The sequence below is a fragment of the Seriola dumerili genome, unplaced genomic scaffold (genome assembly GCF_002260705.1).
Source record: "Seriola dumerili isolate Sdu_G_001 unplaced genomic scaffold, Sdu_1.0 BDQW01000002.1, whole genome shotgun sequence".
Classification (NCBI taxonomy): domain Eukaryota; kingdom Metazoa; phylum Chordata; class Actinopteri; order Carangiformes; family Carangidae; genus Seriola; species Seriola dumerili.
In genome coordinates this window covers 5521355-5544107 of record NW_019174257.1, presented here as the reverse complement: position 1 = coordinate 5544107, position 22753 = coordinate 5521355, and the positions used below count along the sequence as shown (strand labels likewise).

General features: G+C 42.4%; 1 protein-coding gene across 1 annotated transcript in view; it reads left to right on the top strand.

Moving 5' to 3' along the window:
* Positions 1–22753, top strand: part of LOC111234847 (receptor-type tyrosine-protein phosphatase S-like) — a 132016-nt gene that overhangs the window by 13608 nt on the left and 95655 nt on the right. The window contains exons 2-3 of the mRNA XM_022763078.1: positions 4195–4340; positions 7253–7394. Coding sequence (XP_022618799.1) covers positions 4195–4340; positions 7253–7394 — 288 coding nt within the window. The remainder of the gene's footprint in view (positions 1–4194; positions 4341–7252; positions 7395–22753) is intronic.

Below are 22753 nucleotides of genomic sequence, written 5' to 3'. Positions count from 1 at the left end.
AGGGAAATGTAGAATATCAATCTAAAAATGTATCAGGCTCTTTTACTATTTTCTCATAGTTATTGAATGTTGCTTTAGAGAGGCGGTTTTGGTCTTTTAAAAACAGACTTGTGTTGCTCATACTTAACAATGTGACCGGCGGTCAGTGTATATCTGCTGAACATAAGGTACAGAAATAACAGCTGTAGTTCACAGGGATTGTGCAGGGTGCACAACAGACATTTACATTTACAGTATCTCCTAAATGCATTCAGGCAGAAAGAAGATGAAGTCGATTAGCAGGTACAGGTGAGAATCTTCTGCTATGGGGAGATGTAAGCAGAAGAAATTAGACTTGATATGCTATGAAAATGTCATTTATCTATTTAGTGTCTGTATAAAAGTCCTGTGAATCTCATGTTTTTGTCTGTTTGTTTTCGAGAAAAACAGCAAGCAATAACTACAAATAAAAAGAAAGAAGACCACAGGATAAAAGTCACAAAAACTTTCTTTTTTGATGAAATATTTACCTCTTTTAGTCCTGTGCTCACTCTTCACATCATCTCTTCTCATCCCTGCACCTCCTGTCACCTTCTCTTCTCTCTTCTTTCAGCTTTCGCTTTACCACTGACCTTGCCACCTCCCACTGCACTCCTCTTCCTCTGTCTCATTCTTTTTCATTTCATACACATTTCCTACCAGGCCCTAACTTTAAACCTTCCTGAGGTAATGTTGAAAACTGTATTTAGTACATTATGAAAAAAAAAAAAAAAAATCCTGAATCTGTCAGGAGTTAAACTCAGACTGACATGTGGGCAAGCACATTTATTGTACATCTCTCTCATCCTATGGAGCAAGAGGAAAAGAGAGAGAGAGAGAAGGCAACTGGGTGGAAATGTCGAATGGTCCAGGGGAAAACTAATCAAAGAGCGCTGGCCTTCAACAGAACCACTGCCACAGGCCTGCTCTGTGTAAATCCCTCTTCTGTCTCGACAGAGGGCACATTGTAAGTGGAGGTCAAATGCAGAGGAGCTGTGTTGTGTAAAGCTGTGTCGCGCAGTTTCAGAATGGAAATTGAGAGTATAAAGTGCCAAAAGGGATCATTGTATGCACCAGATAAAGTAGACCTATTCCTTTGTGCTAGAACCTTTGTAGTATATACACAATGGATGGATAGTGACTTATTTTATTATTATTTTAGGCTATTTTGGTGTGGAACATATTTGCAGTGGGGTAGTTTATACCTTTTCATAATTCATAAATGCCCTCCATCTTCACAGAAATGTGTGGGGTACTTACATTTCTCCACTTCCCAAAAATGGCGGCTTCCAACTCAAGCTGCTCCTCTGCTGACAGTTTGGTTTTAACACAAACTCTCAATAATAAGTGAACATTATGGGATAATAATTGTTGGACAATAACAGAGACTGCTGCGCCGAACAGACAATAGATATCCGTCTTCAGGGAGTAGCTCACACAACACATTCCAAACAGATAAGATAGCCGTTGAGGAAGATGATTGCGTGATGTATTCATCACTTTTGCTCTCGTAAAGAAGCTGTTCTGATTAAACACGCCGATGCATGTAAACACCAGACCGTATTAAATCACATCCCATGTCAGCAGTGTTGAACAGAAATCTTCAGTCAGAATGATTTTGATCAGAATGGAAAAGAAAGTAACTGCAGCTACTGAGAGCAGTCCCTCAAACTACCGCCACCACATATCACTCAAAAACACTCTCAGTAACTTACCATAACTGCAATGTCATGTCACCCACTCAAAAATGATTGTCCAATATAAATGGAGTTCTCATTTTTAGACCTTAATGGGCTATCTTAAATATTCGTTTACAATATAGTATTGAATGATAAGATACTGATACTTAATAGAGGATTGTCAGGTTGCAGAAATCGTCCTAAAACATTATATCCTAAAAACCTTTACACCGCATCAGGGAGTGTGACTTCCTCAGAGGTTATTTTAACAGGTGTAGAGTTGGATTCAAAGAGGGCTAAAAAATATTTTGAAGAAGGAGGAACAATCAATATGCTTTCATTTGACCATCAGAAGGCCAGGAATCAATATTTCTAACATTAAAATGATTGCCAGCAACACATCCCTTTAATACTTCTTATTAAAGTAGAAGAGTTTCATCCCTGCCCTGTGGCTGATTTATTTAGCTCAGTGTGTTGTCCATCAATCTCCAGCGCTCGCGGCCTGTCCGAATGATGTTTCATCATGTATGACGGTTTTATTCACATGCGCCGTGCAGGCGACACTTTTAAAGTAAAAGTACACTTTTTAGCACGCGTGGTTCCACTACCACTGCCCTTGTAGTCAGTGTCATGTTTTACCCCTTGAGCTACATATGCATGAAATTACCTCAGAACAAAGGATGATAAAGCAGACACAAATCAAAGCAAGATAAGAGTGACTCGGCTCATCTGCAAGTGAGCACCTCTGGCTGCTGACTGCTCGTCTCAAACATATTACAGCAGCAGTGGTTTCTAGTGGACAGCATTTTTTTTTCTTTGTTTGACCATGAGTAGCATAATGAGCATATACCTTTTACCTTCAGCGGTAATCTTGCATTTGCATACATTTTAATTTTGGAAAATGACAGTTAGATTTGTATCACAAACTCATAAGCAGGGCAGGATCACGTTTCGGTGTCGGTTATGATGCGCGTAACCACTCATCCTTTTAGCGAGCCCATTCTACATGGGCTAACTAAGCATTAAGCACTAAGTTAAGTTAGTTTGTGTATGTCGTTGTAATATTTGCATCAGTAACATTTTGGGTGTTAGTTGGAGGCGATGAGATGAACTTTACATGCGGTGCCTCTGCTTTCCCGAGGCAGTACTCTCACCCTTCTTTTCCGTTCCCTTGTCTTACACTATTTCTCTTTGCCTCGTTCTCTCTTAAAATACCCACTCTCTATCTCTCCTCACCCTGATAATGAATGCAGGAATTCTCCTTCATATGTGTTTAGCTGTGCCTGGAGACTGGTGTCGGCCCATGGTCCCTTAATTATTAATTTGACGTTATGCGCTGGCCGTTTGATCATCCACACATATCTGTATGATTCGGATTTAACAAGTTCCCCAGGAGACTATGTTTTCTCTCTCTTTTCCTCTTTCTACCAGGCTTGTTGTCTCAAATGTACTGCAACTGCAGCGATTAGGGGGGAAATTTTTTATTTTTTATTTTTTTTAATGCCACCACCCAAAGCACAGAAATTACTAACACATGATGGACAGTTTAATGACAGGATCTCAGTTCTATGAGTGCATAATTTTTTACTATGTGTGATCCACGTGAGAATTGAACTACTGATTGTGGCTTTGTCAGTGCAATTATCACTTCTCATTTTTGAACGCTTTATTACAATGTCATGCAAATTAAAATAAAAACTCACTTTTACCGCCTCATCTTCTTTATGTCTCTTTCCGAGGGTTTGCTCAATATGCGGTGGTATCCAGACTGCCTTTCCCTATGGGGCCGTATTTTTTTCTTACTGATCATCAGCACCTTGGCACGACATCAACGTATAAATTCACAGTGTCTTGATCAACACACGAAGCTACACAGCATTGAAAGTGAGCTACTAGATGGGGAAAGCCATAGTTATTTAATTTCAACCCAGGTTTGTACTGCGGGGGGTAATTCAGAATGAGGACATGGCCCAGTGATTAAAGGGGCCGCCCCGTCAGAAAGAAAGCGGCAGGTTCAGTCACCACAATGGCCATCAAATCCCACTGTGGTACACATGAGATTTGAGATGGGATAGATAGGTCGCCATCTAACCATAGTAGCTCATCTATCAATCCGGTATCTGTCCGTCTGTGTATCGTCTGTCTGTTGAGGTATTTATTTTATTTTCTCTCCACGACTCAAACTGGCTTTCTCCCTTCCTTATCCGAGTCTGCTCTCTGCTACAGAACAGTGTGTGTGGGTGTGTGGTACAGTGAGAACTACATAAAGATACAGGAGGCGTTGCAAGAACAGGCTAGTGTGGATTTGTGTGACATTACAGAGTTGTGTGTCTGTGTGTGGATGTATGTGCATGCACTCAAATTGGCATTTGGAAGTCTTGTACTTTGTAGAAAATGTAATTCCACTCATTTAATACTGTCTTCAGAGGAATGGAGTTAGCTCCAGTGGCGCTAATGTCTCTTTCTCTCTGTCTCCCTCCTCTTCCTCACTCCTTAGCACCACCGCGGTTCACTAAAGTTCCCGTCGACCAGATTGGCGTCTCGGGGGGCGTGGTCTCCTTTGTCTGCCAGGCGACAGGCGACCCCAAGCCGAGGGTTAGCTGGAACAAGAAAGGCAAGAAGGTCAACTCCCAGCGCATCGAGGTGAGTCCATCACTGCTGCACACCTGAGGTGTGGAGGGCCGACTTTGTGGTTAGTAACAGGCCATTCCTGTGGCTGTACTGTCACACAACACTATGGAATAAGATGAAAAACTAATTATATCACAGTAGATATTCAAAGGCAGTTCTTGAAAGTTAAGGTGTCTAAAATGTAATATATCATATCTGGTTATTCCAAAGTTTATTTTGTAAAATGACAAAAAAAAAGAAAAAATGAAATGCATACTTGAAATGCATGTCAATAAACATTAACAAGTTGGAGGAACTGCTGTTCATTGATAATAGTTGTGACTACATCATAAATTATGCTGTAATCTTGCAGCTGTGTTTACCACTAACAAATAAGATTTAGCTGTATTGACAATTTTATGCTCCAGAGACGCTACTAACACATATCTTACAGTTTACAGAGAGAAGTCAGTTAAAGCATTAAGCTTAAATGATCTTAGCCCCCACGTTGCACTCTTTTAACCTTCATTTGTCCACACATGCTGTTTTTTCATCACTACATTCACATTAAAAGCACAGCCTTCTATTGCAATTGGGTTCCCACGCAGTCTTTTTTGAAAAGGGTGTTTTCATTTGCTTTCTTCACCCACAGTTTTCACAGATAGTTCTGGACAACAGCTACCGATCTTTTCATGGACTGGCTGTGCTAACCTCTGAGTGATGTGCTGGTCCTCCATTAGCTACAGTTGCCCAGTAATGCAATGCAGAGCTCTCCCATTCCTCCGATTCTGTCCTCTTTGCACTTGACTGGCTCTGCCGTTGTCACATTCCTGTTTCTAGCACTGGGCTTTTCTTTTCTGCATGCAGCCCTGTCTGTGTGAATGTGTCTTTCTGTGTGTTATTCATGATGTTTGTTGTTCAGTTCTCGGCAGGCATCCCAGATGGCATCTCTAAAAGTCTTGATTGATGCTCAGTGTCTCTTAATTAAAAAGTTGCTTTTCGTTAAGGATGACGGCAGTGCGCAGAGATAGACACACACACACACACACTCCAGCATGAAGACAACCACAGGGGAGGGGGCTAAAAAGAAAGAAAAAAAAAAAAAAAAAAATGACAACAACATCAACACAGGGGAAAGCAGCATCTCAACGGAGGACAAAATAAAAAGACAAGTCGTGTTTGTACGTTCTCTTCTCTTGCATGCTAAGTGGGAAACAAAGCCAAGGGCGTAAAGCAGCCCGCCAGAACGGACGCTTCTTTTCCTCCGTTTAGCATGAAATAAAAAATTTGTAAAGGGGTTTTGAAGTAGTTATGATTTTTTTTTTTTTTTCTGTTCTACCCTCTAGACAGCTGCTTTGATATCGATCGTGATGCCGTGCTCTGCAGTGTTTTTAGCCTAATTAACGGCTCAGCTCTGAGATGTGCAGCAGTGGAGCAGCGGGGCTGCTGAAGACTTGTACTTGTATCTCAAAGTCATGTTTTGCTCAGAGATCTCAACAGTGAACCCTTCGTTGAGATGGTGTAAGCTCCTCTGAGGAAGGAGGGATATTGGTAGAGAAGGTTTGCAGTGAGACTGACAAACAGGTTGGCCATCTTCTCTAACGCTTCATCCATCCAGAATTAGAGCAAAAGCGATAAGTTCTGGAAATGACCGTCTGTACTGAAAGAAAGGGGTAATTGGTTCAGAAATCCCACCATTTAAATTCTAGTCTTTTACCCAAGTCTTGAGGTTCAGTTTCTCACTGTAGTATACATAGCTGTTGGTGTATTCATTTTAAAAGAGATCAAACCTGCGGCCTTTCAGATGTCGGCCAGTGGCCAGTTTCTGGAACGACTGTGTCAGAACTGCCCTGCTGTCAATCACACCCACTCACGTCACATTTTAAAAGACAGACAAATTTAAAAGGTCACTAAAGGTAAAGTAGCTCTACTGATTGTAATGAGGACACTGTTAAAATGGATTTTCAGTTATTAGAAAATTCGCTTATTGGCAAGTTCATACTATTTCAAATGCACTCCATTGTTCTCAACATCCAAAACATCAGGATGCTGATATGCAATTAGTCTGAATTAGGAAACTGGCAGTCAAGCAATATAATTACTTCTGCTGTCAAGTTTTTTGAATGATACACACATTTGAGAACTCAATGCGCAGACTTTTATCTATATTGGAGAATTAATAGAAAAATCATTCAGTTACTGTGAGAAGCCTGAGTTTCTGTCACATAAAAAAAGTATCATGACAATTCAAATACAAAGGGTTTTAATGTTTATCTAGTTCTTCTTAAATGTAATGATGGCAGTATTTTCAGTATTCTGAGCACATGTTGCGTTCTGGGTTTAGTTTGAGTTTGTTTTAAAAAAGCGCTTTCAACAAGGTTCCAAACAAAGGGCTTTAAAGAGAACAAAGGGCATAATTACAGATAAAAAGAAGAAATGAAAACACACAGAAGTAAGCGCATCACGCATAAAGATATGGGACTGGAATTCTTTGTGTGTGTGTGTGTGTGTGTGTGTGTGTGTGTGTGTGTGTGTGTGTGTGTGTGGTGCTGTGTGTGTGTGTGTGTGTGTGTGTGTGTGTGTGTGTGTGTGTGTGTTGAACGAGAGAGAGTGGGGGTGTGTTACATTATAGCTCTATTTACGAGTACCAAAGCCTATAAAAGACAAGAAACACAGTACCTTTCCAGCCAAGGATATCTTGTTCTAACTCACTTCTGTACGTCTCAAATTTAGGATCGACATAGGGAAGCAGATTTCCTCTCAACCTTATACCTTACACAATCAGACAGTTAACACTAAACAAATGAATGTACTTCTGAGACAAAAGTTAGCACTGATACCCTGTGCTAATACTCGCCCACACCAGGCTGCTTGGGTTCAAAACTATTAGCATTTCTACTGGAATCCCAGAAGTGTCTAACCTGACCCTATTCCTTACCACACAGACGATTGAGTTTGACGAGGGTGCCGGCGCCGTCCTCAGAATCCAGCCTCTCCGAGCGCCGCGTGATGAGAACATCTATGAGTGCGTGGCAGAGAACAGCGAGGGCGAGATCACCGTCAATGCCAAGCTGTCCATTATTCGAGGTGAGTCCTGCATTATGAAACAGTGTGCGGAGGGGTAACTGCAAAATAAATCATTAAAGTGGACATCCGGGAGCTCCTCAGGTTTTTTTTTTTTTTTATGATGACATCTTGCCTTGGAGTTTTTTAACTGCACTTGACAGTAAGTGAGGGCTGAACCTTGAAGTCTTTCTGCTTAGAATCTCTGTAGGAAGTTCCATTCAAAGCCGTTTTGACTTTTAGCTGTAAGAGCTTTAAAATCATGTATGTTGTAAAATATACAATTGTGTACTTCACTTTGTATGTCACCATATAATGATTGCGTATTTCATCTTACATAGTTAAGTGGTGGTGAATTATTTTCCAAAATTTCCGTCACAGCCTAAAAGAGACTCGTTTTCACTTGCAGCAGATGGGAGAGTGTGCAGGCTGTTTATCAAGAGTCCATCTATTTGATGCCACTAATCAACTGTCCATTCATGTAAGAGCTGAACCTCTATTTGCTTGTGATGAAAACCCGCAGGGTCCCTGAATGAAAAAGATTGATTGGTCACCCATAGACAGGCATGGCACAGGGACTGACAGATGTGTCTGGACGCACATAGTCACACACACACACACACACACACACACACACACACACAGAGTCTCACACACAAACAGGTGTAAAATAACAAAACCGTCTAATATGTGTGTAGATGAAATCAGCGAAAGCTCGGGTCTGTGGACCTTTATTGAGAGGCTTCTATAGGTGCTAGTTTAGTTTCAGCAAAGACGTTATTTGTTTAGCTCAAGCGTAGAGGTCATGGAGGACAGTATCAGAGTCGGGCAAGTATGTGGTCACACACTTGCGCGTTCTTCTCTCTCAGTCTACCTGACTCTGTCTGCCTCACAAACATAGACAGACACACACCCAGCGTCTTCTCTCTTCTTTTCTGTTCTCTCCTGCCGCCATCTGCCATGTTTCCAGGGTTGGATGAAGCTGAGCTATTGCTGGCTGGCTGGCTGGCTGGCAGCACACGAGCTAGGCCTCCCTGGCTGTCAGATGCATGTTGGAGCAGGGATTGGAAGCCTGGCCCAGCATCCTGGGTTAGTTATTGTTAGCAACAAACCCCCCACCCTGCAAGCATGTTGTTGGGTGCTAGGGGGTGGTGTGAGTGCCTCAGGCGCCCTTCAAAACTTGATATACATTTTGAAATGTGATACCTAAACTTAGAAATTATATGTACGTTCACATTTGTGACAGTTTTTCTCAGGTCTTTGCCTGGAGTGATGTACACTGAGTGAGCAGGGAGCAGTCTGGAGCTGTACTGAAGGACTTTTGTGTCAATCAAGTCCGGAAAAATCCCTTACAAAGAAACAGTGGACACACAGATAGATTGAAAACAAGAAATTGAAAAAGCACACCAAAGTTTGAACTACAAGGCCAGGCATGGGCACGTCAGTGTGTGCAGCGGTGTGTGTATGTTGGTGTTTGAAGGAGTACAGGGCAAACCCAGGGCAGTCCACAGGACCAGAAGGAAAATGAAAAGTTCTTGGAATCAACTCGACAAGGTTTCCTCAAGAGCGCAGAGGAAGACGGCTCCTCTCCTGCCCAGGCAAGACCGAACAGCGAAGTGAGGGGTGCCAGTGTGATGATGAGAGAGTGAAGGTGCAACATGAGCAGCAGAGGAGGAGAGCAGTGCGTTCTCTCTCTCTTAAATGAGGTCGGGCCCCGCTGCATTAACCCATCAGCTTTCAGAAGGCAGAAAGATGGAGAGTATGAGAGAAGAGAGATATAATTTAATTCACAGAAAACACAGAAATGCAACGGTGTAGAGAGAGGTGAGAAGTGAAAATGGGTAGAAAGTGAAAAAGTGAGGGTGGATGTACGTAGATATGGAAGTGGAGCAAACCAGAGGAACAAATAGGAAAAGAAAATGGAGAAAAGTTGGCTAGAGATGAAGGGAGACAACGGGGTGTTGCGGACGATTGGCAGTGTAGAACAGGTGAGGAGGACAATAGGCAAACATGGGTTCTTGGAACAGGGGCAAAGGATTATGGGATATGGGACAAGGCACAAGGGACACATCCGCAGTAAACAGAGGGTTTGTGGTCTGGGATCTGGAGAGGCAGAAAATGGGTCGCCACGATGGGTGACTTGGCCGGAAAGCCGTGGCACACATTTATAAGAAAATACAGCAGCAAGCACCACACTCTCCCACACATTCATGTTAACAAACACACAGAATAACATACACATAAACAAACATACATGACTTATACATCACTGTCATGCTTGCATCGATGCATCACGAATCTCGCTGGACATTGAAATGAATGTGAATACTGACCGTTTCATGTCTGTGAAGATTCTTGGTCACACAGCTCACATGGTGTATTCAAATAGCTTCTTTATTAGATGAGAGGTGAAACCTCTTCAAGAACCTCAAGCAAGTCCAGTAGCCTTCCTATAGAAATGTGAATTGTCACTTTTCGGCAGACATAAACACACAGAACGGTGCAGTATACCAGCTTTTTCTGTCCTATTGTGAACTCATCTACCATGACAGCAGGGTGCTCTGCTCTGAGTTTGAAAGAAAATTAACAACAGCACAATGTTTACCAGACACACACACACACACACACACACACACACACACACACACACACACTGCAATGCCTGTCTACATTGGCAAAGCTATTCACACATACAGCAAAGATATACACACATATGCGCAGCAATTTGCATGCACATGACCACATCCAACACATTCTGCACATCCAGCAACTCACATCTATAAAAAACTTGCTCACATACCAAGATAAAGACATTCTGAAACATGCAACTACTCCACAAACCCACAGACATTACGTCACACAAAAAGATATGCAGCCTAACCAGAAACCCCATCTCCATAGTCTTTTTTTATATATATATATATATATATATACATATACTATACCGTGCCAATGACAGAACCCCACCCTCTCTTCTGTTGTCTCTACTCCGTGTGTGTGTATGTTCGTGTGTTTGGGTGCTTATGTTGGTGGCAGAGGCAGGGTGCGTTTAGCACCGACTGTGACACCTCTTTGGCTGTTGCTCCACTGCCTCAGCTGAATACCTAAGATGGGGGCCATCTGGCTCCACTAAGACTTGCACACAGTCCTCTGGGAGTCCTTGGAGAGGGACTGACAAGAGTATGAAGCACACTCTTGAGATCTGACACAACTTGTAGCTTGCTCTAGGTTTTTTTTTTTTTGTCACAGAAACATTTTTCTTTTCCTGTTTTTAGGATTTGCCTGTTTTTCCAGGGAAGTGTTTAGTGTGTCAAACCGGTGGCATTGTTGCCACTGGGATCCTGTCAGCTCATGCTGTTGTGAGGAGATCATGGGAAGCTACCCTGCTTTGTGTGCTTGGCTTTTTAAACTGCTGCAGTCTTTAGCCCTGTGATTACTGTTGCAAATAGATTCTCCCTTGAGGCATCCCAAGGAGCAAAAACTGTGATTGATGAGATTTGATCTGATATTCATTTCTTTTTTTATGTTGAAAAAGTTGTTAATATGATGTGTCTATCCCATCGAACAGATCACAGCATGGCAGAGCTGCTCTCGAGGCAGAAATAATAGTATTGGTTGAGTTCAACCTCGGTCGTGAAGCCACGGAGCTGCTGTTTCTCTCACGTAAGCTCTGGGCTGTTTGAACCAGCAGGCAGCAGAGACTCACATCTAATACACATGTACACACACACACACACACACACACACACACACACAGGCAAATCAGCTTTCAGGTCTGGATTTATGCCACATAACACCAGACCTAGCCATGACCTTTATTTGTAGCCGTGCACCTGTGTGCACATGCACATACTCACACTCACATCCTGCTTATTTTCTTCGCCACTCCCAACCAGGTGGAACCAATTAAACTTCCCCTTCTCCCTGTCTCCCATCACTCTGTTACTCTTTCCAAAACCTGTCCAATCCTCTTACTTTCGCCCAGTGTATGCCAAGTTGCAAACCTGGTTTCCATCCACAGCGCTGACGTTTTTTTTCTTTAATTTTACCTCTAACCCCTCCTACCCTCACCGCACCACCCAGCCCTCCCCTCCTCCTTGTTCTCTGGTGAAAGGTTCCTGTTAAAAGTACAGAAGGGACAGGTAAATATCAGGTCAACATATACATGTAGGTCTAGTATTTGTAAAGGTGGGTTTGATTTAAAGCTGCATCTGCTGGTTTCAGGTAGAACTGGAAACCCCGCCCATCTGCTACAGAGCAACACTGTGCCTGGTCAGGTGTCAGGTCAGGTTTTGGACTATCACCCAGGGGGAGAGAGGGGCGTAGTGTGCCCACTGTGTGATCGGACTCTCTCCTAAATGGCTGCTCTCTCGGGATGGAGCAGGTAATAGTGAATTTTAAAGGGATTCTGGTTCGTGGGAGAAGGGTTGAGAAACAGTGAATCTCGGGATGTGGGGGCAGGCAATGAGATATGGGGGGGGGGCAAGAGAGAAGGAGAACTAGAGTGAAAGTTAAATAGACAGAGTCGAATCAACCTCTCAACCGATAGTGTTTCAACTTTGCTTTCGGTGCTCCATCTACCTCTTTCTGTATCTCTCACACAATATCACTACCATTATGGTCCAGGCTCTCTGTCTCTCTCTCTCTCTCTCTCTCTCTCTCTCTCTCTCTCTCTCTCTCTCTCTCTCTTGCACAATTGCTCTGTCTCTGTCTGTCTTATTTCATTGTATTTCAGTGGGTTGTGTGTTTCAGAGTGTAAGTGCAGTGGACGGTATATACAGTAAGGGGATGGTGATGAATCAGTTCAGTACACAGTATTTGTATGATACAACCACGTTTCCGCTACATTTTAATTAATGAAATACAAATTCAGATACAATACAATTGTCTTTCTAAATGAACAGCAGTCACACAACTGAAGAGTATCCTATTTAGTAATTTTTTGTATTGCTCCTTTATTGACAGCATATCTTAAACTATAGGTACACTACAGGTAAATATCAGGTCAACATACTAAAGGTATAGTAAAGGTATAGTAAAAAACCTACACATGAAAGCACTGGGATGGGAATTCAGCTCTAATAGCATACCAGACTGAATATATTCACATTACATTAGGTAATATTACGAAGTGTTCTGATCTTCATTGCTTGTAGCGTGAGTATGTTTGCAGTAGAAGTTAAGAGATGTGAGATCTCTCTTCGTGTGTGATGCAATTCCATTTCAAAATTGGTTTGTGCTTTAAAAGTCTGAGCCTGAGCTAAGACTGAGAGGAAGAGACAGTTTGAGAAAAGAGAAAACGAGATGATAGAGAGACAGAAAAAAAAAAGAATTTCTCCTCCTTGCTGTTCATTTCATCAGTATTCCCTGTACATATCAACCAAGCACCAGCGCAAACACTCATTTAGATTCGTGAAATATCCCCCTTGGGTTCATTCATGACCCTTGTCTCCTAAAACTTACTTTTTGCAAGTTTCTCTGTTTTTACATGTATATACAATATCGATATAAATTTTTTTTTTTTTTTTTTGCACTCATTTGCTTTTGGTCAGTTTTTCCTCTGTCTTTTCTCTCTGTAGTGCTAATGCGCTGCTGCTTTTGCTGTTGAAGGGTTGAATGCTTATTTTATTGTGTTTATTTGAGAGGAAAAGGTGAGTCCAGGGCATCAGTCAGGCTGGATGAAAAATTAATAAGACACATAGTGAAACATGAGCAGGTGTGTGGGTGTGTGTGGGTATGAGAGAGGGAAGGAGAGAGGGAGTTTGTTTCCCGATGTGTGTGTGTGTGTGTGTAAGTATACATGCTGACAGCTGAGTGTTTAAGTCTGTTTTTTTCTGTGTGTGTGTGTATATATGTGTGTGCAGGAGAGAGAGTGAGGGGGACAAAGTAAGAGAGAGCCAGCCAGCCAGCAGGCAGGCAGACAAGCAGGCAGACAAGCAGGCAGGCAGGCAGGCGGGCTGTGGCTGCCCTGTAATGAGACAGTGAAGAATAAGCTTGGCAGTATCAGCAACAGATCTGGCTGTTTTTCCTCTTCCTGTTCGCCTGCCTCTGAGGTAACCTCTGCCCTCTTCCACTAGTCTCCACACCTATAAAGAGAGCAAGAAGCACGGGAGATAAAATGCAGAAAAGAGTGGCAGAAAGGTGAGTAGAGCAAAGAGGTAGCTAAGAGAAAAAAATATTTATTTAAAAACACAATGGGCTGAGTGTTACTCATCTAGGGCAGCAATGGAGGCAAGCTGCCGGCGCAAAGCAGCGTCAAGCGCAACACAAGTATGTTTGCTAGTTTCAGACCAGAGCAGTTGTCATTTAAAATCAGGTGCTGTCAGGTGCATTGCTGGTGAATTGCTGTCTTGAGGCAGCGGAAAGTGATTCACCAACAAAAACCTGGTCTGAAGTCAAAGGTGCAGTGTTTCATTTTATGGGTGCATTATCAGGAGAGTAATATGCTCCTACATAGGTGGGTGCACAATCCACATATACTCTGCCTGTAATGCACAAGCAGTGTATGCTGAAAATGAGCTTCAGATTTTTTGAATAAGTCAGGTGGAACATTATACAGCCCTGCATTGTTTGTGGCATATCGTGGGTTGCATAACATTGCCATGCGTCATGGATGTCTCTCGGACGTAAATGAGGCTCTGCAGAGAAGCGCTCTTTCGTACTAACTGGTAAATCATCACCTAGACTAAAATTTTCCCTCCACAGTTTCATAATTAATCAAACATTCATAACAGAAAAGATGTCTATGGTTGTGATTTGTGCCATTGCTTCTTTGTAGAGCTGTCCTCAGCCCTTCCTTGCCCCTCAGGGCACGCAGAGCTGCTGCGTGCGTGTGCTTGGACCGGGCTCACTGACCAGTCACAATATGTAATCAACTCACCACAAATAGAATCTAATTCTGTGTGAAACACTGCGCTACTATAATAGCAATAGCGTGCCTGACTTTTTAAGGAAATGGGAGATGACACTGATTGGTTATGTGACTTGGTCAAAATGTTGACTTTTTCCACACTGAGGTGCTATCGTGCATCTCAACTGCACGTGTTCTGCTTGTCTGCCTTCCGCTATTTCCATTTTTACCTACTAGCCAGGAAAGCTTTAAACGCGCCATTTGGACGAAACTAGCCACGACATGACGCCTATGTGCCTGCCTCAGATAAAGCGAAAAGAAAGATGGCATGTTGCTCTTAACAGATCCTGCACCCTGACATACCTCATGTGACTAAGTCCACACTGAGCTAATGTGCTCTCTGTTGTTTTTGCTTACTGCATTATCTCCAGCTTGTCCCTGACGAACAAGACTATTCTCATTCCCGAGCAGCACTCACAGCCTCCACCAGTAAATTATACATTTGTTTAGTGCTATTAAGAGCTACACCTATCAGCAGAGGTTACCTGCATTTTTGCATGAGGCACCTTTTATCATTATTTTTTCACTTGCAAATGATAAACCATATGCTCTCTCTTTGAGCGCACGATCACAATGACTAACATTTTAGTTCTTGTCTTTTTGTGGTTATTATTTGGCTCTTTCCTGGCTCTGAGGAGAATTACATGTGCAGCAATTTCTGTTTTTTTGTTCTGTGATGATGCTCATGAGGTGCTACTCCTCGCTGTGTTGGGATTCTTTAGTTCTTATTGGTGTGTAGTAGAGGGCAGGCTTGGTACAAACAATAAATCAATAGGCAGATCTTGACCAAGTGGATGGTCCTCATGACCCTGATCTCTTATTGGAAGCTTACCAAGTTTTGTATTTTTTCCTCAGTAATATTCCTTTTTCTGTCCTTCAGTGACTCTGATGCCTCCTTTCCTCTTTTGGAAGATATCTCCTTACCCACCTTTCACCTTTCCTCCCCCTGCCCCACTTCATATGTGCATATTAGCATTTGTATGCCTGCCAGACTATTGGCAGCCTTATATCTCCCCTACTCTGTCTTCCTCTATTGTTAAAAAAAAAAAAAAAAAAAGTTCCCTCCAGAGGAAATTCACTCAGATGAGAGTTTATGGCCTCGGAATCCTTTGATCCTCCGAACCTCTAATGCAGTAATCATGTGTGATTGGGGGATGAAGAAGAGGGGCACAAGCTGAGTGGTAGCAAGAAAGATAAAGGAGGAAGAGGGCGAGAGAAAAGATGTGGTGTGATGGAGCGGGATAACTTGAAGGAGCTAACCTTTAGCCAGGGATGGCTGGCTCCTGAACTTTCACTATCAATTTCATATAATTCCTGCTCAGGGAGAGTGACCCTGGCCACCCTGGACATCTGGCCACAGCCAATATACGGCACTGTGGTAGAGTAAAAAAGAGGGAGAAAAAAAAGAAAAGATGAAGAGGCAAGGAAATGGAGAGCAAATGGGAAAGCAGAAGAGGGGTTAGGCTTTGACTGACTGGTTCATTACAATGATAAGCGTTCACTGGTTTGATTGTCCCTGTGATTCAACCTGTGGCAGGAAATACCCTTATGTTTCCTCCCGTATCTGTTCAATTCATAATCTCTTCTCTCTTTCTGTAAAACAGCCAGCTTCCCTGTGTAGAACCTCAAATATAACAATCATTTCATGTTACACGTCCAGAAATATGTAGAAATCTACATATAATTCAACTATGAAATTAGCAGTTAGATTAGTAGTTAGCGTTCCAGCAGCTCTACTTTCCTTCATGCCTTCGTGTCATTATATTTCATTAGATTTGCACCAGTATTTTGGTCCCATGTGGTTTTTTTGTATAACTGAGGAAATGTAAATCAGTTCTCTGCAATCTGCAGTTACTTCTGGTCAGAGTATGTGCACATGCACATTTTCATATTAATGTGTAGTTGGACGATCGGTGCAGCTGGACATGGGATTTACTTGCCCGTAATGGTTTCTAATTAATCTGACAAGACAACAAAACAAAAATACTAATGATAATGATAATAATTGCATTTTGGAACAGTACACAAAATGAACAAGCAATAATAATGTGCAGAAATCAAATGAACTGTGCAAACTACACTAGGATAGCACTTTTTGCTCCACACCTAATCAGAGAATGAGAGCCGGGAGAAAGAAGTGGTTCCTGTGGAAACGCTGAGAGTGGCGACCTTTGGAGTGGCCCAACTCATGCATAAAGAAGAGCAAGGGGATATGGCCCAGACCACCAGCTTCATGCATATACATGAGCCACCAGCCCAGGTGACTGAAGTCGTACAACACAGAGGTCGTGCTGTGAGCCCTACAGGATTGGCTAAGTTGATGTGACTTAAAGTCCTGCTCGCTTCAGGGCCGTGCATACGCCACGTGTGGTAAAACTTGGATGGAACGCTTAACAGCATATTTCTTCTATGACAAGAGAATGCACCTCAGCTAAGACTGAATAGAGGAAAGACAAGAATTATATCCCTGTAAATGTGTAATAAGTCTCAAACAGCCAATGATTAATACAGAAATATATTCAAATTTTTGAAAACCAATGACTTTATCATGTGAATATTGTTAGGACACTACATCTTAGTGAAATGTAAAGTGTACTTATCAGAGGGACAAATAGAGTGTGAGGGAAATAGCAGTCAGGGAGAGGCCTGTTGGAAGATGCTATCCAGGACTCCTTTGTGATTACAAAGCTTGTGTTCTGGAGTGCAGCCCAGATCCAACTGGATTTAACAGCAGCTGTTCATATTTAAAGAACATTGTGCTCCTTGGCCCTTAAAGGGCAATGCCACATCCAACATGTGTTGCTCAAGCCCCCGTCACCCCCTCTGCCCACAAACCCGTTCACCCACATTCACCGTCACATCCTTCCATTGAAATACTTCAAGTTCAGTTTAAGCATTACATCTCTGTGTGAACGGGGGTTGTTACTGCTGAAGGGGACATTGTGTTTTCTTCATTCAGTACATGCTGTATATGTTTTCCTTTTTCTTTTCTTTTTTTTTTTTTTTTTGCTGATTCCTTTTAGCGACAGAATTCTCTGTCCAATGCTGCCTTACAGCAGGAAATCATGGTGAAATTGCAGCTGAGGTCTCCTGTACATTTTTCCTCCTAACAATCCTGCTTGTTACTCGGCTTTATCAGCATTCTACCCACAACCTCTCGGTCTTGTCATCTTTTTTAGTGACTTATTTATCCAATACTCTAACTCCAATCTCGCCCTGGTGAAGGGCACATCCTCTGTGACCCTTACTGCCATGTCCACTTGTTGTCTCCATGTCTCGGAGTGACATTAAGCAATTACCAAGGAGTCATCTAGCTGGCTCTCTGCTCATTTCTAGCCACCTCATATTCAGAAATGTTGCTCTGCTACCCAAAGGTTCCTCCAAACCTGTCATTAGTGACTTAATTGCTCTAAGCTAATGGCCCACCAAGACTATGACCTCACACCACAGCCCCACCCATCCACCTCCTTCAACATCCCCCTGCAATTAGTGTCAGTCTTTGTTTGGGAGGTTTTGGTATTTGTTTGGGTTAGATTAGTTAATTTGGCAGGAATGGCACAGTGCAGCAGCTCAGCCCTCTCAATCCGTTCTTGTTTTTGGCCGCTTAGTGCTTAGACAGCTTAGAAAGGCCTTTGCTCCACAAGTCAGGATTCTCTCACTCACGTAAGCCCTGTTCACACATATCTTCTAAAACCCAAGACTTAACAATTGCCGAATTAACAAATGTCAGTGATTTTGGCATTTAGCTTTTGCATATCGAAAAAAAAAAGTCCTTGGTAACTGTTTTCACACGCGACAATACTGTAAGGTCGCAATTTTTTTCCGACTCACCCCAGAGATGCTAAAGAACGGTGGTGAGTTCTAAAATACTGGCATTAGTTAGGAGGAGTATTCTCAGTTATTGCACAGGCTGTTTGAATAATAAATTCTAAAACTTCATTTGCTATTGAAAGAAGTTTATGACTCCAACTTGATTGCCAAACTTATGGGGTATGCTGCACCTCAGTGAGCTGTCAAAGCACCCCGCTGTACGCTCTCTCATTAGTGTCATCATTAATTAGGTAAGACACAAAATTATGCTGCCTACTTACAGGAACCAAGCCACTTTAGTTATTTAAAAAAAAAAAAAAAAAAAAAAAGTTGTGTAAAAAATGAGTTGAGCTTTTTCTCTTGATTGAATGGTACACATTACAATCTCTACAACTCTCAACTCTCTAACAATTAAGCAACAGAAGAAGTCCTCATTTTGAAAGGCTTCCAGCGCAGCCCTGCCGCTCACACAGTGTGATAAACTGACGTCAGGTTTCAAGGTGCCCACTGCTCCTCGGCACACAGTCCCACCCTCCTCATACACATGCGCACACACTTACAGAAACACACACACACACACACACTCAAAGCCACCCACAACCAAACCAGACCTGACTGGTTGACGTTTCTCTACGGTGAGGCACTTCCTTTAATGGCCCCGGCCTCATCTCCTGTCTCCCCTGGAGTTCGCCTGTCTTACCCCAGACGCCTCAGGAGCCTGACAAGACAGAGAGAGAGAGAGAAAGAGAGAGAGAGAGAGAGAGAGAGAACTCAATAAACTTCCACCGGCTGAGATGGATAAACAGAATCTTTTTTTTCCTTTTTATGTTTTTCTTTTCTTTTTTTTTTTCACTCCACCTCTTCTCCTCACAGGCAGGGGATCATTGGAGCTGTCCTACGCAATTACTCCTCTCCCTTGTCTGTGCTGTGTCTATCACGGTGGCTCACCACATCAGGGAAACAGCCTGTAGTGTACGTTTTTCTATCTAAGACTGGACCCTGTGTTCCAGCATTTAAAGGGAGGCGGGCGGGGCAAAGACGGCAGGTTAGCCTAAAAAGTTGAACCATGCGGAGAAACTTGTAAGAAAGTCTTCTAATCAGCTGTAAATCATATGCTTCAATAAAGTATTAAAAATTGCTAAAAAAAAGAATCATATATTTATATATATTCTTTTTTTTCCTACAGCTTACAATACAGTTTCCCTCTGTTAATGAAAGTAATGTATTGATACAATGCAGATCTTGATTGAGGATTCAACAAAGGATGAGGACGTAAAGCCAGTTTGTGCTTCACTACTCTCATTAGATATATATAATACTGTTGTACTTGCTGCAACTTGAACTATACACTTCCACCGCAAGAAAGCCACTGGTGCAGCAACTCAGGCCAGTAACATTATCTCAGTAGGTTTCATATAGTCAGGAAGCTGACCCAACAAACTAATTTTGCAGTGCAAAGTCAAAATTCAGAGTCTGAGTGAACTTCACTGTCATTCAGACCATACAACAAGGAGTGCACAGCAGAGCAAAATTGCGCTCCTCCTAGTTCAATGTGCAAATGATCGACATATGGGAGAGGAACTAGGACAGAGGAAATAGTGCGCAATGTCAAATTTCAGACAAATAGACAGTAGTAACAGTCAGGTTATTGCACAGTATGACAGTATGTAAACACTAACACTGCAGTGTAGTAATCAAGTGCTGAAATAACAGAAGTATTGACTTACTGATTTATTGCACAGTGTAACAGCAGATAATGAGAGCTGGATATATCTATTGAGTCATTCTTTGTGTGTGAGAGAGTTCTGACAGTCTGGTAGTGTGTGTGTGTGTGTGTGTGTGTGTGTGTGTGTGTGTGTGTGTGTGTGTAATGTGTATTTTAAAGGGAATTGAGGAGCCTGATGGCCTGTGGGAAGAAGCTCTTGCAGAGCCTGGCAGTCCTGCACTGCATGCTGCGGTAATGTTTGCCGGAGGGCAATAAGCTATGCTGCAAACTTCTGCGCTACTTTCAATGTCCCTCACTTTTTCAATCTGTCTGTGTCTCTCTTTCTTCCTTTGTCACTCTTTTCCTCTGCCCCTCTTCCTTTCTGTCATCTGCTCTTTCAGGCCGTTTCTCTCAGGTTGTATTTTTGGAGATTCGGATGTAAATGTTGCCCTTGGTGGCTAGATGTGCTCGGTGTAGAGAATACCAATGGGACATCAGACGTCTTTCCGGGAGCTGAGCAGGGGGGTAGAGGTTGAGTGCTGGCCGTATAATAACCATTATTCAGCTGAGATGGCTATCCGGAGAGGGCTATCGGTGCTGGGCCCAGAGACACTGTGATTAGATTTCCCCTGTGTTGCTATTCTTCTCTGCCCCTGGATCACTGTTCCTCTCTTTTCCTTTGTATATTTCTCAGGCAATTCAACAAGGCATCCTGTTGGTCATAGAATTCAAGGAATGTTACAAAAATGTTCAAGACAGCAAACGTACAGAAATGTCTTTAACTTCCTTTTGGTTTGGTTGACAGATGTGCATTTGTCTGTCCATCATCACAAATTTCCAACCCTCAGCCACAGACAAGAAAGCTGCTAAGTGGAACAGGCTGGTGCACTGTTTGGTATGAATGTAGTTTACACCTGGTTTCACAGTTTCTTTTCAGTAGCTGGTGGCTTTCAGCTGCTTTACCTCACAGTGCAGAAAAGAAACAGTTTGACCTCTTTCACAACATAGAGAATACAAGTTTATGGTCTTGCAAGCACTCTGAGTTAGGAGACATTTACATTGTTCTTGGTAGTCAAACTTATATGGTCACTGGAATAAAAACCTTTTAGACTCAACTATGTGGTTCACATTTGTGATTATTGTGACAACTGGGGGAACTATGGTTCCTGTGTTTTGCGCTGAGGTGAAAAGAACTTTCTACATGTAATTCCAAGACTGGTAAAAATGTCAAATACTGTATTTGCTTCTTTGGTGTGAACAGTTCTGGCTGTGGTGTAGGTGCAAATGCATTGCATGTCTATGCCCATCAATTGAACATTTATTTATCCAAATCACATTTATCTATGAGAAAGAGAGGATCTTGTATTCTTCATTGTCTTCCACTGTGTTTCTCATGCTCTTTCTGTTTAGCCTCTAATCTTAACCTCTGTCTTCCTTTCCCTCTCGCTTGCTCCTCTTTTCCCTTGCTCTCTCTCACCCTGCCTCTCTCCCGGCAGTCCCTCTGTGGTATTAATGCACAGACCTGCTTAAAGCCTGTGTCTCTATGCTGTGGCACTGGGTAATCAGTTAACCTGATTATGCTGCTGATGAAATTAAATCATTTCAGTAAGTGAAAATAATAATATGAGTAATAGGTGCGGGGGACGGTGGAGCACCCCACAGCATTTGCTGCAGTCCCAGCCAGTCAGGTTTTTACCTCTTTCCCTCTTTACTCCCTGTGACTGTAGCTCTCTCCACCCTGTGAGATAATTGATGGCTCAGAATAAGCAGCTTTGAAGCCAGTGTGTCAGAGATCTTGACACCAGATAAAAATGGATGATGTGTGCAGTATAAAAATATAAAGATCCACGCACAGTAGAACACCCTGACCAGTGCTCAGGACTGACACCGCCTGGGTTCAGTTGGCTGTGTAGCTTATTTGGTAGAGTATAACACCAACACACCTCTGTCATACTATATAGCTAAATGGGTAAAGCATGCTATCAGCATTATGAAAGTCACAGGTTTTCTTCTTGATGTAGGTCAGTGGGTAGAGAAAGGCATTAGAACTGCCAATCACGAGGGTTAAGTGCTCTTTGACTAGAGCATAGGTTGCGCATGCAATTCATGGTTCTGCAACAAACAATTGATATCACAGTATTACACTGTATGTGCAACATATGGTGAATACTATGTAAATATGCTGCTATATAGTGGGTATAGCATAGCCATAGCAGTTTCAAGGCTATACTTATTTAATGTAGCTCATTCATTCAGTATAAATACTGTATGTTCTTTTTATGAAAGTGCCCAGCAAATGCTATGTTTTGATCACCAAGCCCGTTTGTACAGAGCTGTAGCTGTACTCTGGTACAGTTATGACTATACCAGAGTTAGATTAGCTGAAAAAGACATGGTTTTGTAAGAGTGAATCACTGGAAATGGGATTAGGCAGGAGAGTTAAATGAGTCTAAAGGACAGACCTTTTAAGAGGGCCACACTTAGCATGATAGAAAGCAGAATGCAACAGCAGACATGAGTCGGCAGATTAACAGCCGGGCGATGGCTAAGCTGACCAGAGGCTGATTAAAGGCTTTGCACCTGTCACTTGTGTAATGATATTAAATGGTGGAGCATAATTAAAGACAATTATGGATAATGATGGCACTCAAGCCAACCAAAAAAAAAAAGAAAAAAAAAAGAGAATGACCAAAATCAAAATTTAGATAACTGTAGATGCCTGTAGGAGGCTGAGCTTTTGAGTCATGCTGATCAAGCCAGCTGTTGCATGTGGACATGTTTGACTGTTTGTCATCACAGTAACTCTGGGTTACTATTCTTTCTCTTGCATGACTTGAAAGTCTACTATTTACTGAGTAAGTGGCGATCTCTGAAACCTGTGCCAATCCTACTGAATATTTTCCAAAGTATGGAAATATCATCTTGTGAGAAAAAATGCATTCTCCATTGTTGAAAAAC